The sequence below is a fragment of the Pipra filicauda genome, unplaced genomic scaffold (genome assembly GCF_003945595.2).
Source record: "Pipra filicauda isolate LSUMZ 115617 unplaced genomic scaffold, ASM394559v2 scaffold98_size3848907_pilon, whole genome shotgun sequence".
NCBI lineage: Eukaryota > Metazoa > Chordata > Aves > Passeriformes > Pipridae > Pipra > Pipra filicauda.
In genome coordinates this window covers 1,778,090-1,799,020 of record NW_024105186.1, presented here as the reverse complement: position 1 = coordinate 1,799,020, position 20,931 = coordinate 1,778,090, and the positions used below count along the sequence as shown (strand labels likewise).

Sequence of the window (20,931 nt, the reverse complement as noted above, 5' to 3'; positions counted from 1 at the left end):
TTCAGCTGCAAAGCACCTGTCCTACGTACCTGGATACCCACGGCAAAGGAGACACTTGGAGATCACCTGAACAACAGGCCAGACCTGACTGCGGTGTGTGGGCTGACTGACCTCATGGACAGCAGAGGACAGAGGGTTTTTACAAATTAATTCCTCTTTGAACTGCAGCATATTTCAGGGGTAGAAATTGTTCTCGGGGTTTTTTAACATGCTGGTGACAGCCCACATACCACAAGCCTTGGTAAAACTGTTCCAATGGTCATTCACCCTCACTGCTAAATTGTGCTGTATTTCAAGCCTGGATTTGTTTAGCCTCAAATGCATTATATCATAATCTGCTCAACTGAGTAGCCTATTATTGAACATCTGTTCCCCATGTAGGCAATTTACTGAAAACTCCCCTCCCCCAAGCATCTCTTTGATAAGTAAAGCAGAGTTCCTCAAATCACTCACTCATGATCCCAGCATTTTAATCTTCCCTGTGGCCGTCCTCTGAGTATTCATCAATTCATCACCATCCGCCCCAAACAGAGGGCATCACCACAGGACACAGCACTCCAGAAGCTGCCGCTGCCACGCCAAAGACACACGCAGTCCATACTCCATCTTCCAATTCCCATGCTCATACACTACCCTTTTGGCCACATTTCACAGGAGGGGGATGTTCAGCTGATTAATCCATCAAGAGCTCAAAACTTCTTTCCAAGCTGTTGCTTCCCACACTGGGTTCCTCACACTGCTAGCATGGCTCTATGCTGGCAATCCGATAAATGGATTTTGTTTTGCCTGCTCCCAATCCACCAAGCAATCCAGATGGCTGCCAGTAACTGCCCCCATTATTCAATACTCTCCAAGTCATCCAAAAAAACCTTTCAATCCTACTCATATGTTTTCTTCACGACAATTGACAGAATTATTAAACAGCACAGGGTCAGAACGTGACACTGCAGGATCCAGACACACCTGTTACTAACAATTCTCAATTTATTGCTGCATTTAATTAGTTCGACTAAACAGCTCTTAAACCACTGCACACGCGCTGTGATTTAATCACACTCCCACACCAGCATCCACACTCACACCTTTGCCATCAGACCCCTAATGTCATAAGACACTGACACTGGAGGAGCTCAACAGGACCTTTGTTAAATAATGACAAGTCACATGAAAGAAAAGATTTAAAACAAATTAAAAATCAGTTCAATTCTTGTATTACCCTACTACTTCCCTAGGATCAACATCATGCTGGCAGGCATAGTTACCTGAACTACAGAACTGGGGCTAAAGAGTAGAAAAAACATAGTTTAAAAAAAATAGCAGGTTAACAGCAACAAGTGTTTCCACCGAGGAATGTTTTCACATGAGCACTAGCAGGTGAAGGAAGGTCCTTCATTCACAGAGGTGAAAGCTTTGCTGCCAAATGCAAGGGCTCCTCCTGCACAGTGTGCTCAGGACTCTGGTAAAGGGCACAGAAGACAGTTATTAGATCACAGATAAAAAACACAGTCCCTGCACGGGCAAGATCTCATCTCCCCAAGAGAGGATACATCAGATATTAACTCACATACTATAGCTGATGTTAACCAAAAAACATTAGTTGCACAAGATTCAGGAATGCAACATTTTTTTTCTATCAAAAGCAAGAGAAATTTATGTTTGTGATGACGTTGCTAAACCATTAGAGAGGGGAGCATTCTATTTTTCATGTGTTTCTCAGACGGGGCCATACAGTAAATCCAGTCTTCCCTCCTTCCCATATCTTATTACTATGATTAACATCATCTAAGGAACATTACATTGAACCTGGCAAGATTAGCTACATTTTAAAGATTTCTACAGCAACCAACATTCTCCATTTATTGAGTTGATTCTCTGGTCTTTAGTAGATTGCTGGCTCATATTTACTGGTGTCAGATAGGGAAATAACAGCATTCTTCAGAACTGAATTTCACCACACAAGAATTGGAAGACTCATCACTAAAAATGAGCATTATCCTAAATTTGCCCTACAAGAAGGGAAAGGCAGAAGCTGTTGTTCCTCCTCCAAAGCTCCTCCAGAGAAACAAAGGCAAATATAAAATTTACTGCAGTGCACCACAGGAAAACAAAATATCTGAGATTTTGCCATCTTGTTAAGGCTGGTATTTCTTGAGCAGCTGTGCCCATCAAACATGCAGGAAAGCCATTCTAGGATATTTCCTTTACCTATCATGAACCTTTTAAATGTCAAGGTTGCAGCCACAAGCACAACACCACCATCCAACAGCAACAATTGTTTTTAAAGCTCTGATGCTAAACACCAGCCTGCTTGCCAGGGACACTCCTCCATGGAAGCTGCCCAAGTTGGTTAAGTACCACAGGCTGGGCAAATAAATGCCAAGTGTCAGACAGATGATAAATCAGAAAGGGCTGTGGAAATCTTAGGCTGTTGCAGACAAGGCTTGTTGTTACCCAGGAATTGTCTGTTTCTACTCAGGGGGCATGCTGACCCTGACAGATGGGCAAGATTTGTTTAGCCTCCATCACATCATAAACTCACGAAGTTTTTAGTGAGAGGAGCCCCAGGAGGATACCCAGGGAAGCTGGCAATGCTGTTCTTCCCAAAGAAGCTATAAGCAGATACAGACTGAGACAGCATAACCCTGCAAAACCTGAACCTGTATCAGAGCAATCAGCTTTGACCAGAATCCTGCTCCACCCAAGCTTTCAACATCAACAAAGCCACCTCACTTCCAGGTACTTTAGCTCCCAAGATCCTCTGAAATCCAGTGTGGCCGGGATATGGTGTTCCCAAAGACCATGCTGCACTCCACATTTGGAGGACAGTCCTTGTCTGCAGATGTCTGATTTCCAGGCTTTCCAGTAGACTCAGGAATTTGCTATCAAACATCAACATTCCCTCAAAAAACAGGCTGGGAAGTGCACATACTCAAAAAGCAACTGAAACCTTGCTATGCCGAATAAAACACACAACTTGGTCTAAACTACCTACTGACAAAGCAAAGCTTTACAGATACTTAAGATGAAGTTCCACTTAGCAGCCATGCAAATCTCAACTCCCAGGATGTGACAGACAGATGCCACAGAAAGAGTCAGTACTTCTGTCCTCAAGGAAAAGGGAGTTTTAAGCTCTTTTATGACAAAACATCAGTCAGTCTGAAAAAAGATTTTGATTACTAGCTCTGGAGTGAAGTGGGAAAAACCCTTAAGAGTCTTTGATGAAAACCAAAAAACAAGCCAAGGGAATTGGTAACTTTCTGTTAAGGAAGTTTAACCAAATTTTAGCACCCAAAGAACCTAGAGGATTGGAGATTTAAGGAAAAATACCAGCAGGAAATTAGTATTAGATGAAAAACTGTAAGCACCACACAATTTAAAGTGGCATTTGGGGATTATTTTCTGGTTTATTGGGGTTTGTTTGAGAAGAAACTTCAGAACAGGAGGTTTTACCTTGCAGAGGTTATAACTGCACACAAAGGAGCAACAATCCGTGGAATTCCTCTGTATGGAGCTTTGTCTTCCCAAATCCAAGAGTGCTGATACCATAGAGTGAATCCAACCTGCAGTCTCATGACTAGGTTACATGTTTCACACGAGGGACAAAGGGGTTCTGTTCACACACAGCTCTCTCAACTGCAAAGCCTCCAATACTTAGGAAAAGCAGTTACTATGTGGAACTACAGACAGCAACACATCACCAGCAGTATCTCCAGGGCTCAGTGACATTTGCTTGGGGCTCCATAAACCACTCTGCTTTCCCCCAAAGCCACAGGAACTGCCCTACCACTGGAAGGACATTAACAGGGACCAGTCCCTCACTGCCTACAGCCTGTCCCAGGGCACTCAAAGGGTTTTCACAGACCTCCACATTTGCCTTCAATTTTAGTACTGTCAGCTCAGGGTCATTGCAAAACCAATCACGGCTAAGCCTGAGCTGAAGAGCTGTTTGAGAAGAGGACAATGAAATAAAATTATATAAAAAGAGATGCTTGGCTTTGAGATTAGCTCAAAGAGCCTTTTGGAAAGCCTACAACAGTCTGAACAGAGCTAATTTGTGAGGAAATGTCACTCCTGAAAAGATGATATGCCCCACTGCTATGACAGAAGCAATTCTTGCCATCACAGTTTCACAAGCCTTGATTTAAACTGATCAAACCAGACACCTGCCTATGCAAAATAATATGACTTATATCAGCATCAAGAGACAAAGACAAGCTTTGAAGTGAGAAAATATTAATCTGATACTGTGATGTGTGACTTCTTATACATAAGCACTTGCATACTGCAAAATCTTCATTTCACTTAAACGAGAATACTAAAATACACTCAAACGGAACAGCAGAAAAGACGTTTCTCCAAATTAAGTGACATATTTATTTCTTCTCTATTTCTTTCCTCCACGAGAAACTGTTTTTACGTCCCTGCAAACGTTCTGTAGGATAACCAGTCCCAGCTACACAGGAAGGTGGCTGGGGAGGCATGCAGAGAAAGAAGAGGAAGGGTGTCACTGTTGAGCAATTAATTTTCCAATAATCTTTCCCACAGTGTGAGTTTTCCACCTGGGAGGTCAAACACGAGGGTCAACATTTTCTGCTTTAGGTCTTTCCACTAAACAAACAACTAGTTTGTAAAAGCCTTGTGCAACTCCACTTCCAACTAGAGCAGGAGGCCACTGTGGGTGTTTGCTTTTGAAAGCCAGGGTATTTTTATTTTAGACTGAAATCTATGTAGGCACATACCATTTTCATGGATATAAACTATATGCTTTCTAGACTCTACATCTCTGTCAGCTGCTCTTCCTATGCTTCAAAAGCTGAAGGTACCAAAGTCTGTTATAAGAGGCTAAGCACAATAAATAGTGTTACAATGAACCACGAAAAAAAAAACCCTCCCAAAAATCAAGCTTATCAAAAAATTTTAGCATAATCTGCATTAAATCTCTATCTGTGATCAGTCTTGCAAGAACTCGTGGAAGTTTACCAACTTTAGCACATTATCTATTGCCACAACCTCAAAAATACTACAAATCCAGAAAAAGGCATATTATTTGCCCTTCTTGAGTCACAGGGCTTAGTTTTTAAGACTGATTTAGTTAAACAGTTACTTGATTTCCAATTCAAGAGCTGTGATAGGCCTCAGTCTGATCTTACCCAGCTGAGAAATCAATCTCTTTTCTACTTGTTAGAGAGAATTTAACACAGTGACATTTATGGGTTCCTCCAGTAGTAGCTCGTAAGATCAGGCTATCAAAGTATTTCATTATAACTAACATTCAGAGAAAGTTTTAACCCATTACATTGAGAAACCAAAATTAAACAGCCTGGCTTTGGCTGCTTGTGGATGCCCTGTTTCAGGGGTTTTTTTAAATAAAAAAAAAATATTTATCTCCATAAGGAGGTTTTTTACCTTTAACATCCCATTTAAGAGACACATTCACTTTAGTACTGCAAGATCTCTTTGTTACTAACAGCAAAATTTCGTGGAGTCAACACTACCAGGGATTGGCTATTATACAGGCATCTTAGCCGCTGAGTACTGGATGGACTCAGACCAAAGGCAAACCAGCACTCCAGATTCAAAGAAGCAATGCAGAGAAAAGCATGACTCTGGCCTGAGTCAGCTCAGATCCAGTGGTCTTATTAATTTGGACTCTACACCACAGAAATTGGGCTCTCCTAGCCCTGAGCTGATCCTGGAAGCAGCACAGCCACACTCACAGAGCTTCAGCCAAGGGATTATGTCCTGCCAGCCCCAAGCTGGCTCCACATGAAGCCACTTGCACATGCCACATGGCTTACATGTAAACCAGGACAAAGCCACCCACAGGTAACCAAGGGCTGACTAACTTGGACAGAGTAGAACTGGCTCATGTTAATGCACTCATGACTAACACAGCACATTCATTACCACAGTAATTGTAGCAAATGGACCGAACAGTTCATTAGTGTGAACTCACCTTGGACTTGACCTGGAGACAACTGACTGTTTTTTCTGGCATTTATTGCCAGCACATCCTCACCAAACTGTTCAGTCAACAAGTGTCCAGCTACTGTATCAGTGTTGGCAGGACACCTGCCTCGTTTCTTTTGTTTCTTCCTCCAAGTGTCCTCCTCATCAGAACCAGAAGATTTCTGCACAGCCCCATGGTGTCTCAGGCTGTTTGACACTCTCCCACCCAGAGCATCACTTATATTTAACAAGTCAGACCCAGCTCCACGCTGATGCAAGTAATAGTCCTCCTCCAGCTCCAAGTCTCCTTCAACAGCATTTTTTTTATAAGGACATCTGTTCAGAGCAGTTTGGGGTTTATCATTCTCAAATCCAGGCAGGGGCTGTTCCAGGTGAGATGTTCTGACCGGTGAATAGCTGTGCATGTTCAGCCCGTTCCTGGCTGGATTATCCTTCACCAGGCCTCTCCTCAGAGGCGGGTCCAGATCCCAGTTGGGGTCACTGGAGGCGCCTTCTTCCAGCTGCATCTTCTGTGCAATGTGATTCAAGTAGAACTGGAACCGGCCACTGTGGTGCTTTTGCACAAGCCTGGCGTACGCGTTCTTCTGGGGGGCAGCGGGCTTGCTCAGTCCCTCCTTGGCACCTTGGGCAGAAGCAGTACCTCTCACGTGCCCCAACTGATCCATAGTGCAGTAAAAAGCTCAAACTTCAAAGAGTTACAAATAGACACAGGTGAAAAAGGGTTATTTTCTTGACACAAAGCATCAAATAACTGATTATGTTAAAAGAAACAAAAACGTAAAATGTACAGGAATTCTGGGTTGGTCAGTCACTCCAGCAGGGAGAAGGGGTTTCACAATGTACTCAACACCTGCCCGGCTCTGAATACTTGTGACCTAGGAGTGACCACAGTCCATAAGCCCCACCTGCCACACACCACATAAAATAGGGATTTTGCACTAAGGTTGACACCCCAAATACAAGGGATTCCTTTAACCTGCTCTTCCTTGCCTTTGAAAAAGCCAGGAAAATTAAAGCAGCGACTGACAGACTGTACCAGAAGCATCAGTTTAGTGGTTACCAGAAGCAAAGTCTTGTCATTTCCAACTCAAAACCGACTGCATCCTTCCTGAAATGCTGTTACTGTCAAAACATACACTGCCTGTCACCTCACTCCCACAGTGACCTTTGAATTGCTTCAAACAGCAAGACTACCCATTTGAGCTTGTCTTTCTAGCCACAAAGTCCCTCCCAGAAATAAAATAATAACTATCTTACAGAAGCTCATAGTTCCTAGTGACTGAGACACACTGGCTGCAGCTCCAACCAGCACCAGTTTCTGTAGGTGGTATCACACCTTCACCTTCGCTGCACAAGTGTGGAGCTTGAGCAGGTCAAGCATCTTCCAATCCTTTTTCTAGCTTTTAAGCTTTTGGAGAAAATCAATCTCGTAAATTGTCCTCAGTTACTTCTAAGGTAAATTATAGGTATAGACAGGACATAGCAATGATTTTTGCTGTACGTAACATGAAAGAGGAATATAAGAATTTCTTGATAATGAAGCCCAGTGCAATTGGCTTCTGAGGGTTTTCACAAAAACACCTCTTTTTTACTTCAAGACATGTCTAGAACTAAACAGCTGAATTTCACCCCAGCTGGTACATAGAGAATTTCAGGGCTCACTGTCATCTCTTCCATGCCAGAATGGTGGAGCACTGGAATGACTCTAAGTTTAAATAAAGGACACTGTCCATTAAACCTCTCTCCTCACTTCTCTAAGCACTGGGGTGTTGGCAGGACAGAATACAGAGCTCAGCAAAAGAGGAATTTATATTCCCTTCCCTACTCCCACCATGCTTGGAATTTTTCTTTGCCCTTACTCAGCACTCTTCTCCCTTTCTCTGCAGAGGATAAGCACCCAGGCAGTCTCCTCCACGCAGACAATGCCTGGGAAAAGGGCATTATCCCTCAGGGACCAAGGGCTGCAGAGCCAGCTCCTCCTCAGCGTGGCTGCTCCGACCCCTTCGGAGAAACAACCCGAGTTGCAGTGAAATTGACTTAACTAATTGAGCACGGATGTGAACAGGCTTCACAGCACCAATCAAAAACTAAAAATCCCTGAACAAATAGGAAAAATTCTTTGTGTGGTTTGTGATTCTTTGTGTTCCTAAGATTTTCCATTGGTGCTGGCCAATAGCTGAACTCTTCAATAGACTGACCTGCTATTGAGCTCTTACAAAACCCTCACACGGGTAGGTCCGCACAAGGCTTCTTCTAACGTCACCTTCTCCTGCTGCCAATTCAACAGGAGCAGATAACATTTAAAAAAGCCAGCGAGGCTACTCTCCAAACAATGGTTTGGTTCCGGGAGACAGGAGTTTTGTCGCCTTTATTTACCAGTAGAGAATAAACATTCACAGCTTGCCTTGCACTATAGTTCTTGCAGTAGTTAGCAGTCAGCAGTTGCAGCACGGGGAAAGAAGAGCGACTGGAGAGCCCCCACAGATCACAATTTCATTATTAGCCTTCTGTGGGCAACTGAAATATTCCCAAGAGAGCAGAGGGAAGGTAGAGGTGGGTACGGGTGAGGGTACTGGGGACGGCGATGAGGGCAAGTGGAATACCAGGATGGACGCGCAGAGAGAGGACGCCCGTTTAACTGGGCCCAGCATGAAAACAGCCCTTGCCTTGTCACCCGGCCGGTTCTGAGGGGCAGCGCTGCCCCACCACCCGCCCCCGGGGGTGCCCAGTGCTCCAGCCCGGGCAGCGTTCCCGGAGCGGGACACAGCACTCCCCACACCCCCCGCACCTGGGGCAGTCCCTCAGACGGACCCCTCGGCAGCGCGGCCCGGGCGGACATTGCCCTCCCGCCGGGCCCGGCGCGGGCGGACGGGGCAGCGAAACGCCGGGCCCGGTCGCGGCGGCGCTGCCACGGGGCTGAACGCCGCCGGGTCGGGCCGGGAGCTGCTGTCACCGCCCTGCCCGGGACCCGAGACCCCGTGCCCGCCCCCAGCCCCGCTCCCACACCCCGGCCCGGCTCACCGGCGCCACGGCCGCTCCGCTCCGTTTGAATGTCCCAGCGCCCCGTCCGCTTCCGGGGCAGCGGCGCCTACGGGCCGCGGCGGGGCCCAGAAGGGCTCAGCGCGAAGCGCTCGCTCGCACTCGTCGCCTCACGGCAGGCGGGGGATCTCATGAGAGGACAGGTGGTGTCCCAGCCCCGCTCCCTCCAAAAGAGGGAGCTCCCCGGGATCTGCACAGTCTGCCGGGAGAAGGGGAGCCTCCAGACCACTTGTCCAGTCACAGAGGGTGAGGGTGGGAGCCCACCTCCTCCTGCGGAGGCTGAGATGGGGCATGGGGCGCTGAGGGGAGGTGGGAGACAGCAGGTGCTGCCACCCAACCCAGACCGTCCCAGCCCGCAAGGTTTGCGGCCAGCGTGGTCCCTGGGGTTGGCAGCCACCCCCTCCCAGCCAGAGCAGCGGATCTGCCGTCTGGGATCCCCCTCTGGGATGGGTTGCTCCAACTCACTGCCGGCGCTACTGCTTCACCCGGAGTTTGTAGCCAGATGGATGAGAAAAGCACACGTTAGCTGATTTAGTACTGTATAGATCTGAGACTTATAATGACCCCGTGGGAACTCTCAGAGCTTTGCAACCGCCTCAAAAAGCCGGACAGGGAAGCCTCCTTGAAGACTGCATGGCCTCGCCTTCATTGCAGAGAGGAGCAGGCTCCCAGGATCTGTTCCCTGAGCTCCTGGTGCTCCCCTGGCACTGGAGGTTGTGCACCAGGAGACCTGATGATCCTCCAGCCCACCCACACGACAGCACCCAAAGTGACCAACTCATGGTGCTGCGCAGCAGTGGCCTGATCTCCCCCAGGAAAAGTCAGAGCCTGTGTGTCAGACAGTGACATTAAAGCAGGAGACCAGAGTCAGGAGCTGTGACTTTTACTCCCTGCTCTTTCTGTGACTGCAGACCTCCCACAGAGCTTTATGGCAGAGTCAGGGTCTGGCTGACTGGAGGTACGTGGTTTGGTCACCCCAGTGTTACCTGCAAACTCAGGCTGATTTTGCCAAAGAACTTCAAACAGAAGAAAATCTGGAGAGCGATAAACTGGCCTCATGGGACCCCCAGTCAACTCTGTTTGAGCTCTCTGCCAGAGAGTGTGCTCCCCTGCTTCCTCCTACTTCCCTGGCTGCTGCCAAAGCAAGAAGGTTGATTGATGTCTGCTCTGTGAAGGCAGGGTGGTGGCATATCCCTGGCTGTGCAGGAATGACCCGAGCCACCCCTCCAGGCTACCCTTGCTGCATGGAGAAGTGAGGAGTTCACCCGCCTGGAAGAACAGGGATGGGGCAAGGGGAACCCGGGAGCCTAGAGCCCCACTGTCCCCCTCCCTGTGCCAGCCAGGTGGGAGCAGCAGCTCCCATCCATGTCACTGAGTCACACTGTGTCTCTGCTCTTCTTCACCCCAGTGGGGATGAAGCGGAGCCAGGAGCTTGGCCAGGCTCCCCCCTGCACCAGGTGGTACCACCAGCTGCAGCAGCTTCAGCGTGCCCTGTTCCTTGCACAGATGGGGGAGGAAGCGGGGAGGATCCGGTGTTTGTCAGCGCCCTGCCAGCGCTGGGCTCTGCGGTTTCGTGGTGATATCATGTGTGGTGGGCAGGACACGGCTCCTCGGCTGGACGCCTCCATCACCCTCACCTCCTGCCTCCAGCTGGGCCCCTGCTGCACAAGGGGCCACGAGCCCCAGCAGACTGGCAGAGCATTTCTCAGCCCTCTTCTCCTGGTAGCAGCCAGGGATCTGGAAATCAGGTCTGGTCCATGGGGCAGAGCCTCCGTTTGTGCCCACTTTTGCTCTGCCCCATCACTGTTCCCAAAAAATGAGAGATACAGCAAATATGTGTCACCAGTGTCCCATGGGAACACAGCAGATCCTGAGTGGCTGGGACCAGTTGTGTGCCCATCCTTCACAACCTTTGGAAAAGGCCATGTGCAAATATGGCAGCAAGTTGGTGCCTCATGCAGGATGTCACCAAACACAATCCCTCCCAGGGAAGGGCTGGACTGCTTCAGTTTCACCTTTGGCTCCATCTTCCATCCACACCATCCTTGTGGCTGCTGAGCAGAAAGGAGCAGTTGCCTCGCTGCTGCTTCCATGACCCTCCATGGCAACTCATGGGCTTCCTGAAATGGAAAGGTCCCTGGGCAGATTTTTCCCCTGCATTCTCATTTCCTGGGGTCCTGTAGCAGCAAGCCCAGCCGGGTGCCCTGGCTTGCTTTCCCACAGTGCAGGATTATCTCACCATCTTCCCCCCGGCAGTAACTGGTACTGTTTCCCCGACTGTTGGAGGCTGGAACGTGTTGTGGCACCTCGGCCGAGGTGAGAGCAGCACATGGCTCCTTGGCCAGGAGCGCCCCGCTTACGAAGGCTTTGGCTCCTCTGCCTGCAGTTTCAGTGAGGAGTGAGGGCCCGCCCGGCGCTCGTTTACATCAGTGTTAATCAGCAGTGACTGGCCAAAGGGCTGGAGCCACCCTGGGATGACTCAACAAGGGGAACCCTGGATAGGAGCAGGGCAGTTCCTCTGACACCTCCATCCGCTTCCCACAACCCACTTGGCATGAACTAACACTGCACATGGAAGTGCCACCCCTGCCAACCTGAGTGTCACCTATTGTTAATAGTATTTCAGGTTACAGGCTGTGGCAGGGGGATGGAGGGCAGCGGGGTGCTCGGCCTCTGTCTCCCTGCTGTTGTCCAGAGGATAGACCCACACAGCACAAGGATATACTCAACAGCAAAGTCGGGCCATGGGTTTGCTCTGGAGCCTCTGAACACCCTTGGAAAAGTCTCGATTGCAGCAGCAGCACTCAGCATTAGGCCAGAGTCTCGCTCCCTTTGACATCTCTCAGGCACTGGGAGCTGTCTGGGCACTTGACCTGAGGACTCAAGCCATGCTTGGGGGGATAGAGGGAAGCATGACAGATTTATTACCATAAATGAGCTAAAAATCATCTCTATCTTCAGTAGATACTATCTGCTGTGTCACAACACATGTGGTCTTGCCCCACCCGTCCTTCAGCTTCTCCAGTCTTCTCCTGAGCCCTCCATACCTCTGGTTGGGAAACATGCCACCCAAGATCAGGACTTATGGGTTCCCATCTCCTTCAGTGCCTGGAGAAACGCCTGCAGCATGCCCCAGACAGGAGGGAAAATCTGGTTTGGCTGTGTTTGTCCAGTAAAGGAAGAGAGAATCAGACTTCAGCAAAGAGAGTTAGTGCTTTGCACCTGATTTAGTTGGGATTGCCTGCATTTGTCTCCTGGATACCTTTAAGTCTCTTCCACAGTAATCCTGCCAGGTTATAATGTCCAAATGTCTTCTATCACACAGCCCTCAGTTTCCCTGCATCCTCCTGCCCTTACACAGCTGAGCGTCCCGAAGGTGCTCAAAGGGGCTTTGGATGACACCAGAGCTCCATGGGTCCTATCAGGAAACTTGGGCAAGGAGCTGCCCTGCACCTACTGAGCTTGTGGGCAGCGGGGCTGGGGGACAGGGGGGACAGGGCACATGGGGTAAGGGATGTGCAGTGAGTTCAAGCCCCACCTAATGTTCTCAGGAAGGTGGAAAAGGCACTTTCCAGGCAGACAGGGACTAAGGAACTGTACTGCTCTGCAGTCACAGGATTAGGGACTCACCTTACAAGCCCCCATCGCTGCCCCTGCATCTCCCATTCCACACACACAGGATGGGGTCAGAACAACCCCTGTGGGGGCCACATTGGAGCTGGGTGACCAGTGGGACAAGCACGGGGCAGCAGGGGCCAGTGCTTCAGCAGAGATGACGGGCCAAGGGGTCAGTGGGCACATCCCCGACAGCTCAGTGAGGGCAGGCAGGGGCTGCTGCCAGCCCTGCTGCGGTCTGGCAGGCGGAGCACTGAATGAGAGCGGAACTTATCAGTATTACCTCATGTGAAAGCTCGGTGCCTTTGTATCTCAAGCAAACACCGGCCATTATACCCCAGCAGGCTGGCATTGTTATTCTGTCTGGTTGCTAAAGGTTAGGACTGTGGAGCCCTGCACGTCCACAGAGGCTGCCTGTGGGGTGGCAGCGGGGCCACCGTGACACTCTGCAGCCAGTAGGGCTCCCCAGCCACAGGAGCAGCGGCCCCAGATGTTCCCAGGCATGGCCAAGGCCCGGCTGGACTGTTAGCTGCTCCACAAGGCTGCCCTACCATTTGTGGTGCTGAAATCTCCTTCTTCCCATGCCAGCACTTTGCTGTGGCCAGTGTAACCCCATGATGCTCAACCTGGCACCTACACAAACTCTCCTATGGGAGATAGCCAGACTCCCTCCCAAAAAGAGAAAAAAAGAGGCAGAAAGCCCAAATCTGGCTTCATCAGGATCACAACCCTGTCAGGAGGTCAAGGGCTTGACTGCACGTCAGGAGGTGCAGCATCCCAGCACTCCCTTGGGGTTTCCCACATCCCGGATGCTCCAGGGAAAGGCCCAAAAAGTCCAAAGGGTTTTTACCTTGAAAGACTGATGCCAAAAGGGACTTCCCACCACTTGGTGCTGGATTCCCAGGAAGCCATTTCAGAGGAGCTGGAGGGTGTTTGGGGCTGGCAGGGGGGCTGCAAGAGAGCTGCTGACAGCTTTGGTGAGGATGGCAGGGTTTGCACAGCCAACCCAGGTGGAAGAGGCTCCTGCCAAGCCAGAACATGCACTTCCGCCAGAGCCGTGGGGCTAGTGAGGACCTGCTCACCAGGCCTGGATGTGCACGTAGCACATCAGGGCACAGACATTCCCCTGGGGCTGTGGCAGGGTGATGTGGTGTGGTGGTGGCATCTGGCTCCAAGCTGTGTTGGAAACCTCCTAGGTACCGGCTGGGGGTCTGTCCTCACTGGCCTGTTGGATCCTTTCTTGGGATCTGCACGAGATATGGCTCTCTGCAGGGATAAATGTGGTGTTAGTTATTCATCCTTTGGCCTTTCCATGTCATCAGCTCTTTGGGCAGTACCTGTTCCAAAAGGAATGCTCAGCAACAAAAACAAGAAGACTGGGCTGATCTTGGGACCCCCAGGCTGTGGGTGAAACACTGCCAGACTCCCATTTCTGGGGGGAAGTAATCTGAGAAAGGGAGGAAAAAGAAGACTGGTATTTAGCTTGGAAAATCCCAACAACCTGCCTTTGCATTAGCTGCAGAGCCGAGGCTGCTGGGAACTGGAGGCAATGCAATCCCTATCCTCCGAGGACTGACACAGAGGGAGGCTCATGGCGTGGACTCACCCATGCATTAGAATTGCTTAATTTTCTTGACATTCAACAAAACCCTGAGACATCGTGTTCCTGCTCCCACCAGAGCAGTGAGACATCCCAGCCCCAGAGCACAGCCATCCCAGTGCAGCCCTGGGGAAAATACGCAGAAAGTCAGGAGGAGACTGGAGCATCCCGGGAAGCCCAGAGTAAATGGCAAACAGCCGAAGGCAAACCCTCCCCCAGTGTGTTTCTCTCCTCTGGGGGAGAAACACGCTGTGCCTGCCAGGATGTCAGCACTTCACTAGCAAAGACCTATGAGTCTCTACCTGGGGCTTGCCCCTATCTCCTTGCCCTCTTCACTCTGGGAGGTCTGGGAGGGGACAGAGGTGCCCTCTCAGTCTCCATGCCCTTGCTGCACCTGCAGCCCCATCCCTGCCTGCCCTATCAGGGCAGTTCTGCAGGGCCTCTTCCCATCCCAGTCCCAGACTGGGAAGAGGGGATCTTGGCCACATACATGTTGTGAGCCAGAGCCCTCTTCCAGACCCAGAGAAGACAAGGGAAAGTGTAAAATCATGCAGTGTTCCCTGTAATGCCTTATTCAGCAGCAGCTTCCAAAATAAACACCAGGGGTGTTCAACGAGGCCAAAATCTCCATCTGTGTTTCAGACAGGCACCAGTGCTACCATAGCACCCCAGGAGCATCACACCCCTCCCCCATGACAGCCTAGTGGCTGCCCAAGCCCAGGGGCTATTGGTGGCCAGGTCTGAGCCCCCAGAAAGTGCTCCTGCCTTAGGGGCTATAGGGTTATTCTCCAGAAAAGCTTTCTTCAAAGCATCCTCAGGAGGTACATCACTTGCTGCATCCTGCCACAGCGGTGGGACCAGATGGTCCCCTGCCACTGCAGGCACCAGAGGCTGCTCATCCATCCCTATAACCCAAATTTAAATCCTTCCCCAAATGGCTTCTATCCTGCTATCACCAGACCCCTGGAGAGGTAGTATAAAGCCTGTGAAAAAACAAAAACAGAAACAAAAAAACCCTGTGAAAAGCTCCTGCTGTGGCACATCAAACCCTTGGTGACATTCTCTTGGTGAACACAGCACACATCATGTTCCTCGGGACCGGTAGTTGGCTGCACTGGTGGAGAAGTAGCTTCTCCGTCCTTGTAGCTGCTCCATCCTTGTACCTCCTCCATCCCACCAACAGCTCCTTGGGCTGGCCACTGGTTGTGTGAAAACATCAGCAACTGTGGCATCACCATCACATGCACTCAACCTTCTGATGTCTCTTTTTGCAAAGGGATGATTGGCCCTCACACAGCATCAGCTGGAAATCCTCACACTAGACTTATCCATCACTCCATCAGGAAATCCTCCCTGGCCCATGGGAGCAGAAGAGACATAAATCTGGGCAGTGATTTCCCCAAATCAATACAGAAACAAGCTCCCTAAGGACAAGTGAGTGGAAGAAAAAGGAGCTGGATCACTGGCTGTTCACTGCTATGGTAGCAGCTTACTGCAGACTAGAATCCACATTTCTGTCCTGTAAACTTTCTCAGGATGATCCTTTGGAAGGTGCCTGAAGCCTGGCTCCTAACTTCAGCTGAGATAGCCAGTGCCCCAGGGCTTCCTGGCAGGATCCAGCCTCACCCACAGGCATCTGCTCACCCCTTCCTTGTGATGAGGCCAGAACACCCGATGCTGCTGTCACACCCCCATGACCCATCTCCTCCCACTCTCCAAATCGTGCTGGCACTGGTCACACTTTGATGAATCCCTCCATCCTCAGGCAGGGAGCTCTCACACACACACCCTCTCCATTCCCTTCCCCACTCCCTACAGTCCCCTCAAGTCCCTCTTCTCAGGGCTCATCCCCACTTTGCCAAGACTCAGCAGTATCTCCCCATTTTTATCCCCACAGCAGTGCATCCCCATAGTTCCTGGTTCAAAGCTGGTATTCCTCAGGGCAGGCCACCTCTGGAGCCCCTCTCTCCCAGTGACTCTCTTTGGGCCCCTGGGTACAATGGGGAGGAGTGTCACCCCCTCCAGCACATCCCGAGGGTTTCCGTCCCTCCCTATCCAGCTGAGCAGTATCCCCTTTGCTCTCCAGTGCCTGGAGGGAAGCCCACAGTGAGCCCAGCCCTCCGTCCATGTTCTCAGCTTACACACATGCCCCGAGTCTGTCAGTTCTCATCCATGGTGAGCATCCTACAGGGCTGTGGGCTAATGAAGTTGCATCCCTTTAAGGGTTAAAAGTTTTCAGGCCCCCATCCCACCAAGCAAAAAGCTTTCATGCTCTTAACCCCTTCCTGCACACCGCTTCTCCCTGCTCCAAGCTTTTGCCACCCCAATGGATCCGATCTGGTTTGAGTTAAGGCTTTGTGTGCGCCCGGCTCTGACTTTCGGCAGAGTAATTTGAATAACAAGACTAATTGGATTTATAAAGCACAGCCCTCCCTCCCCCCCACCCCCCAAACCCGAGGCTCTGCACAGCGTGACAAAGAAAATACACTAATGAAAACCACGCTGGTGAGAGCCGAGGGCAGGGACAAGCCTCCTGCGGGCTGGCGCTGGCTGAGACCTGACCGCGTTGTGGCATTTGTGGCAACACTCTAATACTCCGGGGCGAGGGGCTGGTGGAGCAGCTCTGGGACCGACCCCAAGGCAAGCGAGGCAGCCCTTCCTCCCCGCTCTGTGACATTTCCCCCTCCGCCTGCCCCGTCTCCTTCCCCGTTCCGGGTCCCCCGGGAGAAGCCGCGGGGCAGGTTGCCCGCAGCATCAGGGCAGGAGCCAGCACAATCAGGATGGTGAAGGCAGGACCCTGTGGGGTCTGCTGAGCCGCTGGTGACCTCGGGCACCCCGACATCCCCAGGTTGTGGAGCCCCAGGGCTCAGCTGCCTGCTCCTCCCCTTTCCCCTGCAGAAGCCCTGCTGATGGGGGTAGTGGTGCAGAGCCCCCCTCCTTTCCCCCCAGAGAGGCTGGATGTCACATCCCAGCTACACTTTGGGTGGGACGAGGGCTGAACCCCAAGAGAAGGGGCCTCTCTCTGCTCCTTGCCTGCACCCACGGCTCCCTGGCACTCGAGATCGGCTCTAATCCCAACTCCATCACCTCGCTCTGCCTGCACGCAGACAAATGCCCAAGCACAGCTTCACACTCCAGAAAGTCCAAGTTGTCTCCACCTGGCAGGCACAATGGAAAAACCACCGAGACCTTCACCTTCCAGCTCCCGTTCACATGGAGCTGAAAAGCCAATCTCCTTTGAAGTGTCCCGTGCGCAATAGCCCGGGCTGCGGAAAAGGAAACATCTCCCTGCTCCCGAACAGGGGATACCACGGACCCCCAAAGAGACATCATCCCCCAGCAGGGGCAGGTCCCTGGGGATTTGTGGAGCAGCAGAGTCCAGAAAGACCAAGAAACGGAGCAGGAGGAAAGGGCCAGACTGGAACAGATCCCAGGGATAGGGGGAAGAGCAGAAATTGTTTTCCTGGTCCCAGGGAAGAGATTTGGGGTGCAAATCCAGCCTGATGCAATTCAGCCCTGCATACTTCTCCAAAGAGGATGTTGTCTTTCCTCTGTCCTGATCCCAGTAAGAGCATCCCTCCCAGACAGAGTGCCAGGGATGGTGCTAAGCTCCATCAGCAAAAAGCCAATGGAGCTTCAGAGCTGCCCAGTGTCAACCACAGCAGCAGCAGAGGCACAAATCCTGCCCTCCCAGATGCTTAAGGGGAAGGGTGAGAGCAGGGGGGAGCCTGCACCAGCTATCCAGAGCCCCTGCAATCCACTGGGATTAATCCCAGGATCACATCCTTCTCCTGCACCCTCCAGCTCCAGGAGCAGGTCGGAGGAGGCCAGACTGCACAGCCCTGTGGTGGATCAGCCTGTCCCCAGCAGGGACCCTGTGACAGTGACTGTGCACATCACCAGGGTGCTTGAAAAGCCCCATCTCCTGGCCCAGGGACCCCATGAAGCTCCTCATGAAAGTGGAGAGAGCGGGTCACCCCCTCCAAGCTGAGGGACCCACTTAGGTGCCCTCAAGGAGCGCCACTGCCCCCTCCCATCCCCCTGAGTCCCCAGCGTCCCTGCCAGGGAGGACAGTGGCCCTGCTGCTGCCAGGCAGGGACCTGGGAGGTCCGATTTATTCCTGGATGTGGAAAAAAAAGGTGCTTTTTCACTCATTCCTGTCTTTTGGGCTTAACCCCCCACTGGGACCCCCCCTCCCCCCCCCGCCTGGCCTGTGTTCTTCTGGGGGGGGTCACCGAGGCGGTGGGGGGAGCAGAGGGGCCATGGGGCAGCCGGGCAAAGGGAGGGCAGGCGGCTTGCGGGGGGGCCAGGGGTGTTTGGGGGAGGGCAGGGGCACGAAGCCAAATGCCCCCCGCTTTCCCTTTTTGCTTTCCAAGTCTCAGAGCTGGTTGCCTTGGGCTGATGTGTCATTTGTTCCTGCCAAGGAAGAGGGGACACCCCCACACCCCCCCTTTAAATTCCTACTATTGTGAAGTGGGAGGCACGTTGGACCTGGTGTTTAGATGACATCACCGAGCAGGTTGGGTTATAAAATGAATGAAGCAGAAAGCCCAAGTTCACAAGCTCGGCACTTTGCAGGCGGCAGGAGGGACCTCGCGGCTCCGCTCTGAACTTTGACTCCCGTCGGTCCCGGCCTCTCCCCGGGGCTGCCCTCGGCTCCCCGCTGCCCCCCCGGCTCCCTTCCCGCCCGGCCCCGCAGGATGCAGATCTCATCCTTGCTGGCTGGTGGACTTTTACTCGCGCTGCTCTCCGTCAGGCTGGAGGCGAAGCCGGCGTCTCAGCTCCCACAGAAGGTACGGCAGGGGCTGCCCTCGGCTCTCTCTCCTCTTCCCGTCCCGCTGAGGGCCCTAACGGCACAGGGAGGGGACATGGGGTGACTGTGGGTTGGCAGAGTCAATGCGAAGGGGGGGTCTTTCTTTCTCCACGGGCTATTTGACTGCAAAGGGACTCCCTGCTTCTCTGGGCTGTCCCAAACGCGCGTGGAGACATCAGCCCCAGACTAGAGGCTGGAGGGGGACACTGTGTGCCCTGTACCCCGCGGGATCAGCGCCAGGAATGGTGGCAGTCTGCTCCTCGGCGTCACCCTGGGGACCCTGCTATGCTGGGCACTTGGGAAGGGGAGCAGAGCCAGAGCAGGGCAGGCAGCAGGTGCACGGTGGGCACGGTGAGAGGCAGTCCTGACCAAACGGCCCAGGCAGGAGCATCCGGGGTGTCCCTCGGGGAAGGGGTGCCTCAAATGGGGGTATCCCAGGGACCTGGATGTCCCGAGATGCTGAGGAAGAGGGATGCACCAGAGGCCACCTGCACTGGGTGGCACTGCCCAGAGGGCCGAGCAGAGATGGGGACACAGAGTAAGAGGTGCCCCAGCAGTGGGATAGGAGTGGTGGCTTCCTTGTAAGGAACTGGGGTGCAGGCTGCAGAGAAAGGGGTGATACGAGGTGGGTTGTCAGGGAGGTGAATGAAGGTGAGCATTCCCAGGGCTTGGTAAGCAGAAGCTCCGAGTAGGGAGACAGATGGCCTGGGAGATGGGGGGCAGAGATGGAAGGGAGTGTGCCCCCCTAATTGTGGGTCAGAACTGGAAGAGTGGGGGCACCCAGAGAGTATTAACTAGGGGAGGGAGCAGGAAGGAAAGGGAACCCAGATCTCCCCATCACTGCTGGGGACACTCTGCAAAGCAGTGGTGCAGGGGGAGCTGGGGGGCAGGACCCCTCCACCATAATCTGAAGAGCTCTGTGAACTGGTGGGGGACGCAGTGACCAAAATGACCTGAAAGGAAAGGACCTGCCAGCTTTCAGGCCCCTTCAGATCAGTGGCAGAGGACAGGGTGACAGGACAACGGGATAGTGACAGCAGCACAGCTGGGGGTGCAGCACCACCGGCCCTTTTGAGGGGACATGCAGTGACCGGGGCACTGCCGGGAGAGGGCAGGAAGACACCGCTATGGTGTGGGTCAGGGGGATGCTCTGACACCAGGGAAGGGAGCACAGATTTAGGGAAGAAAGAAGATGCCTTGGGCACAGCCGCGGGGTGATGGGCTGCGCTGCCGGGCACCGACCCCAGTCCTGGGTTTGCGTCGGCGGGAGGGGTGGTGGTGACACACGGACCCCGCTGCGCGTCCTTAACGGGGGGTTCCCAACACCGGCGGGGTCGCTGGGGGCGGTGGCGCTCTGACTCTCTCCCCTCTCCACAGGCGTCCCGCGGGTCGGCGGCGGCAGCAGCAGCGGCGGCGGCGGGTCCGCCCGAGACGGCGGAGCGGGAGAAGGAGCGGGAGAAGGAGCGGAGCGGCGGCGGCGGGTCGGTCCCGCGGGAGGCGCGGGAGGCGCGGGCCGAGGCGCGGCCGCGGGCGGGCTGGGCGCGGCTGCTGCAGGACCCGCCGGGCCGCCGCCACAAGGGCCTCCACAAGAAGGGCCTGGGCAAGGGCTGCTTCGGGCTCAAGCTGGATCGCATCGGCGCCATGAGCGGCCTCGGATGCTGAGGGACCCCTGGCGGTGAGTGCGCGGCCGGGCCGGGATGGGGCCGGGATGGGGCCGGGATGGGGCCGGGATGGGGCCGGGATGGGGCCGGGGGGCTGCGCTCCGGCACCGCGGGGGATGCGCGGGATGCGCTGCCCCGCGAACGCGAGATGCCAGTGGGCGGGACTGCAGGGGGTCATTCCGCTGAGCTTCGCAACACCCGGCGTTGTTGGCGGGTAAAAGAGACCCCAAGTT

The 20,931-nt window shown here is 52.9% G+C and overlaps 2 protein-coding genes across 4 annotated transcripts in view; one reads left to right on the top strand and one right to left on the bottom strand.

The window, feature by feature from the left end:
- DIS3L2 (DIS3 like 3'-5' exoribonuclease 2) overlaps positions 1-9,072 on the bottom strand; it is a 183,835-nt gene extending 174,763 nt beyond the window's left edge. Inside the window, exons 1-2 of one of the 3 annotated variants that reach the window (XM_027751111.2) lie at positions 8,992-9,072; positions 5,957-6,655 (exon numbers count right to left, since the gene is read on the bottom strand). In XM_027751111.2, coding sequence (XP_027606912.1) covers positions 5,957-6,635 — 679 coding nt within the window. In that variant the 5' untranslated portion in view covers positions 6,636-6,655; positions 8,992-9,072. Of the gene's footprint in view, positions 1-5,956; positions 6,656-8,168; positions 8,191-8,991 lie in introns of those variants that run through there. The other 2 variants (XM_039377985.1, XM_027751112.2) reach the window with 2 other exon arrangements.
- LOC114003761 (translation initiation factor IF-2) overlaps positions 9,021-20,931 on the top strand; it is a 13,585-nt gene continuing 1,674 nt past the window's right edge. The window contains exons 1-4 of the mRNA XM_027751093.2: positions 9,021-9,255; positions 18,240-18,363; positions 18,803-19,017; positions 20,415-20,712. Coding sequence (XP_027606894.2) covers positions 9,021-9,255; positions 18,240-18,363; positions 18,803-19,017; positions 20,415-20,712 — 872 coding nt within the window. The remainder of the gene's footprint in view (positions 9,256-18,239; positions 18,364-18,802; positions 19,018-20,414; positions 20,713-20,931) is intronic.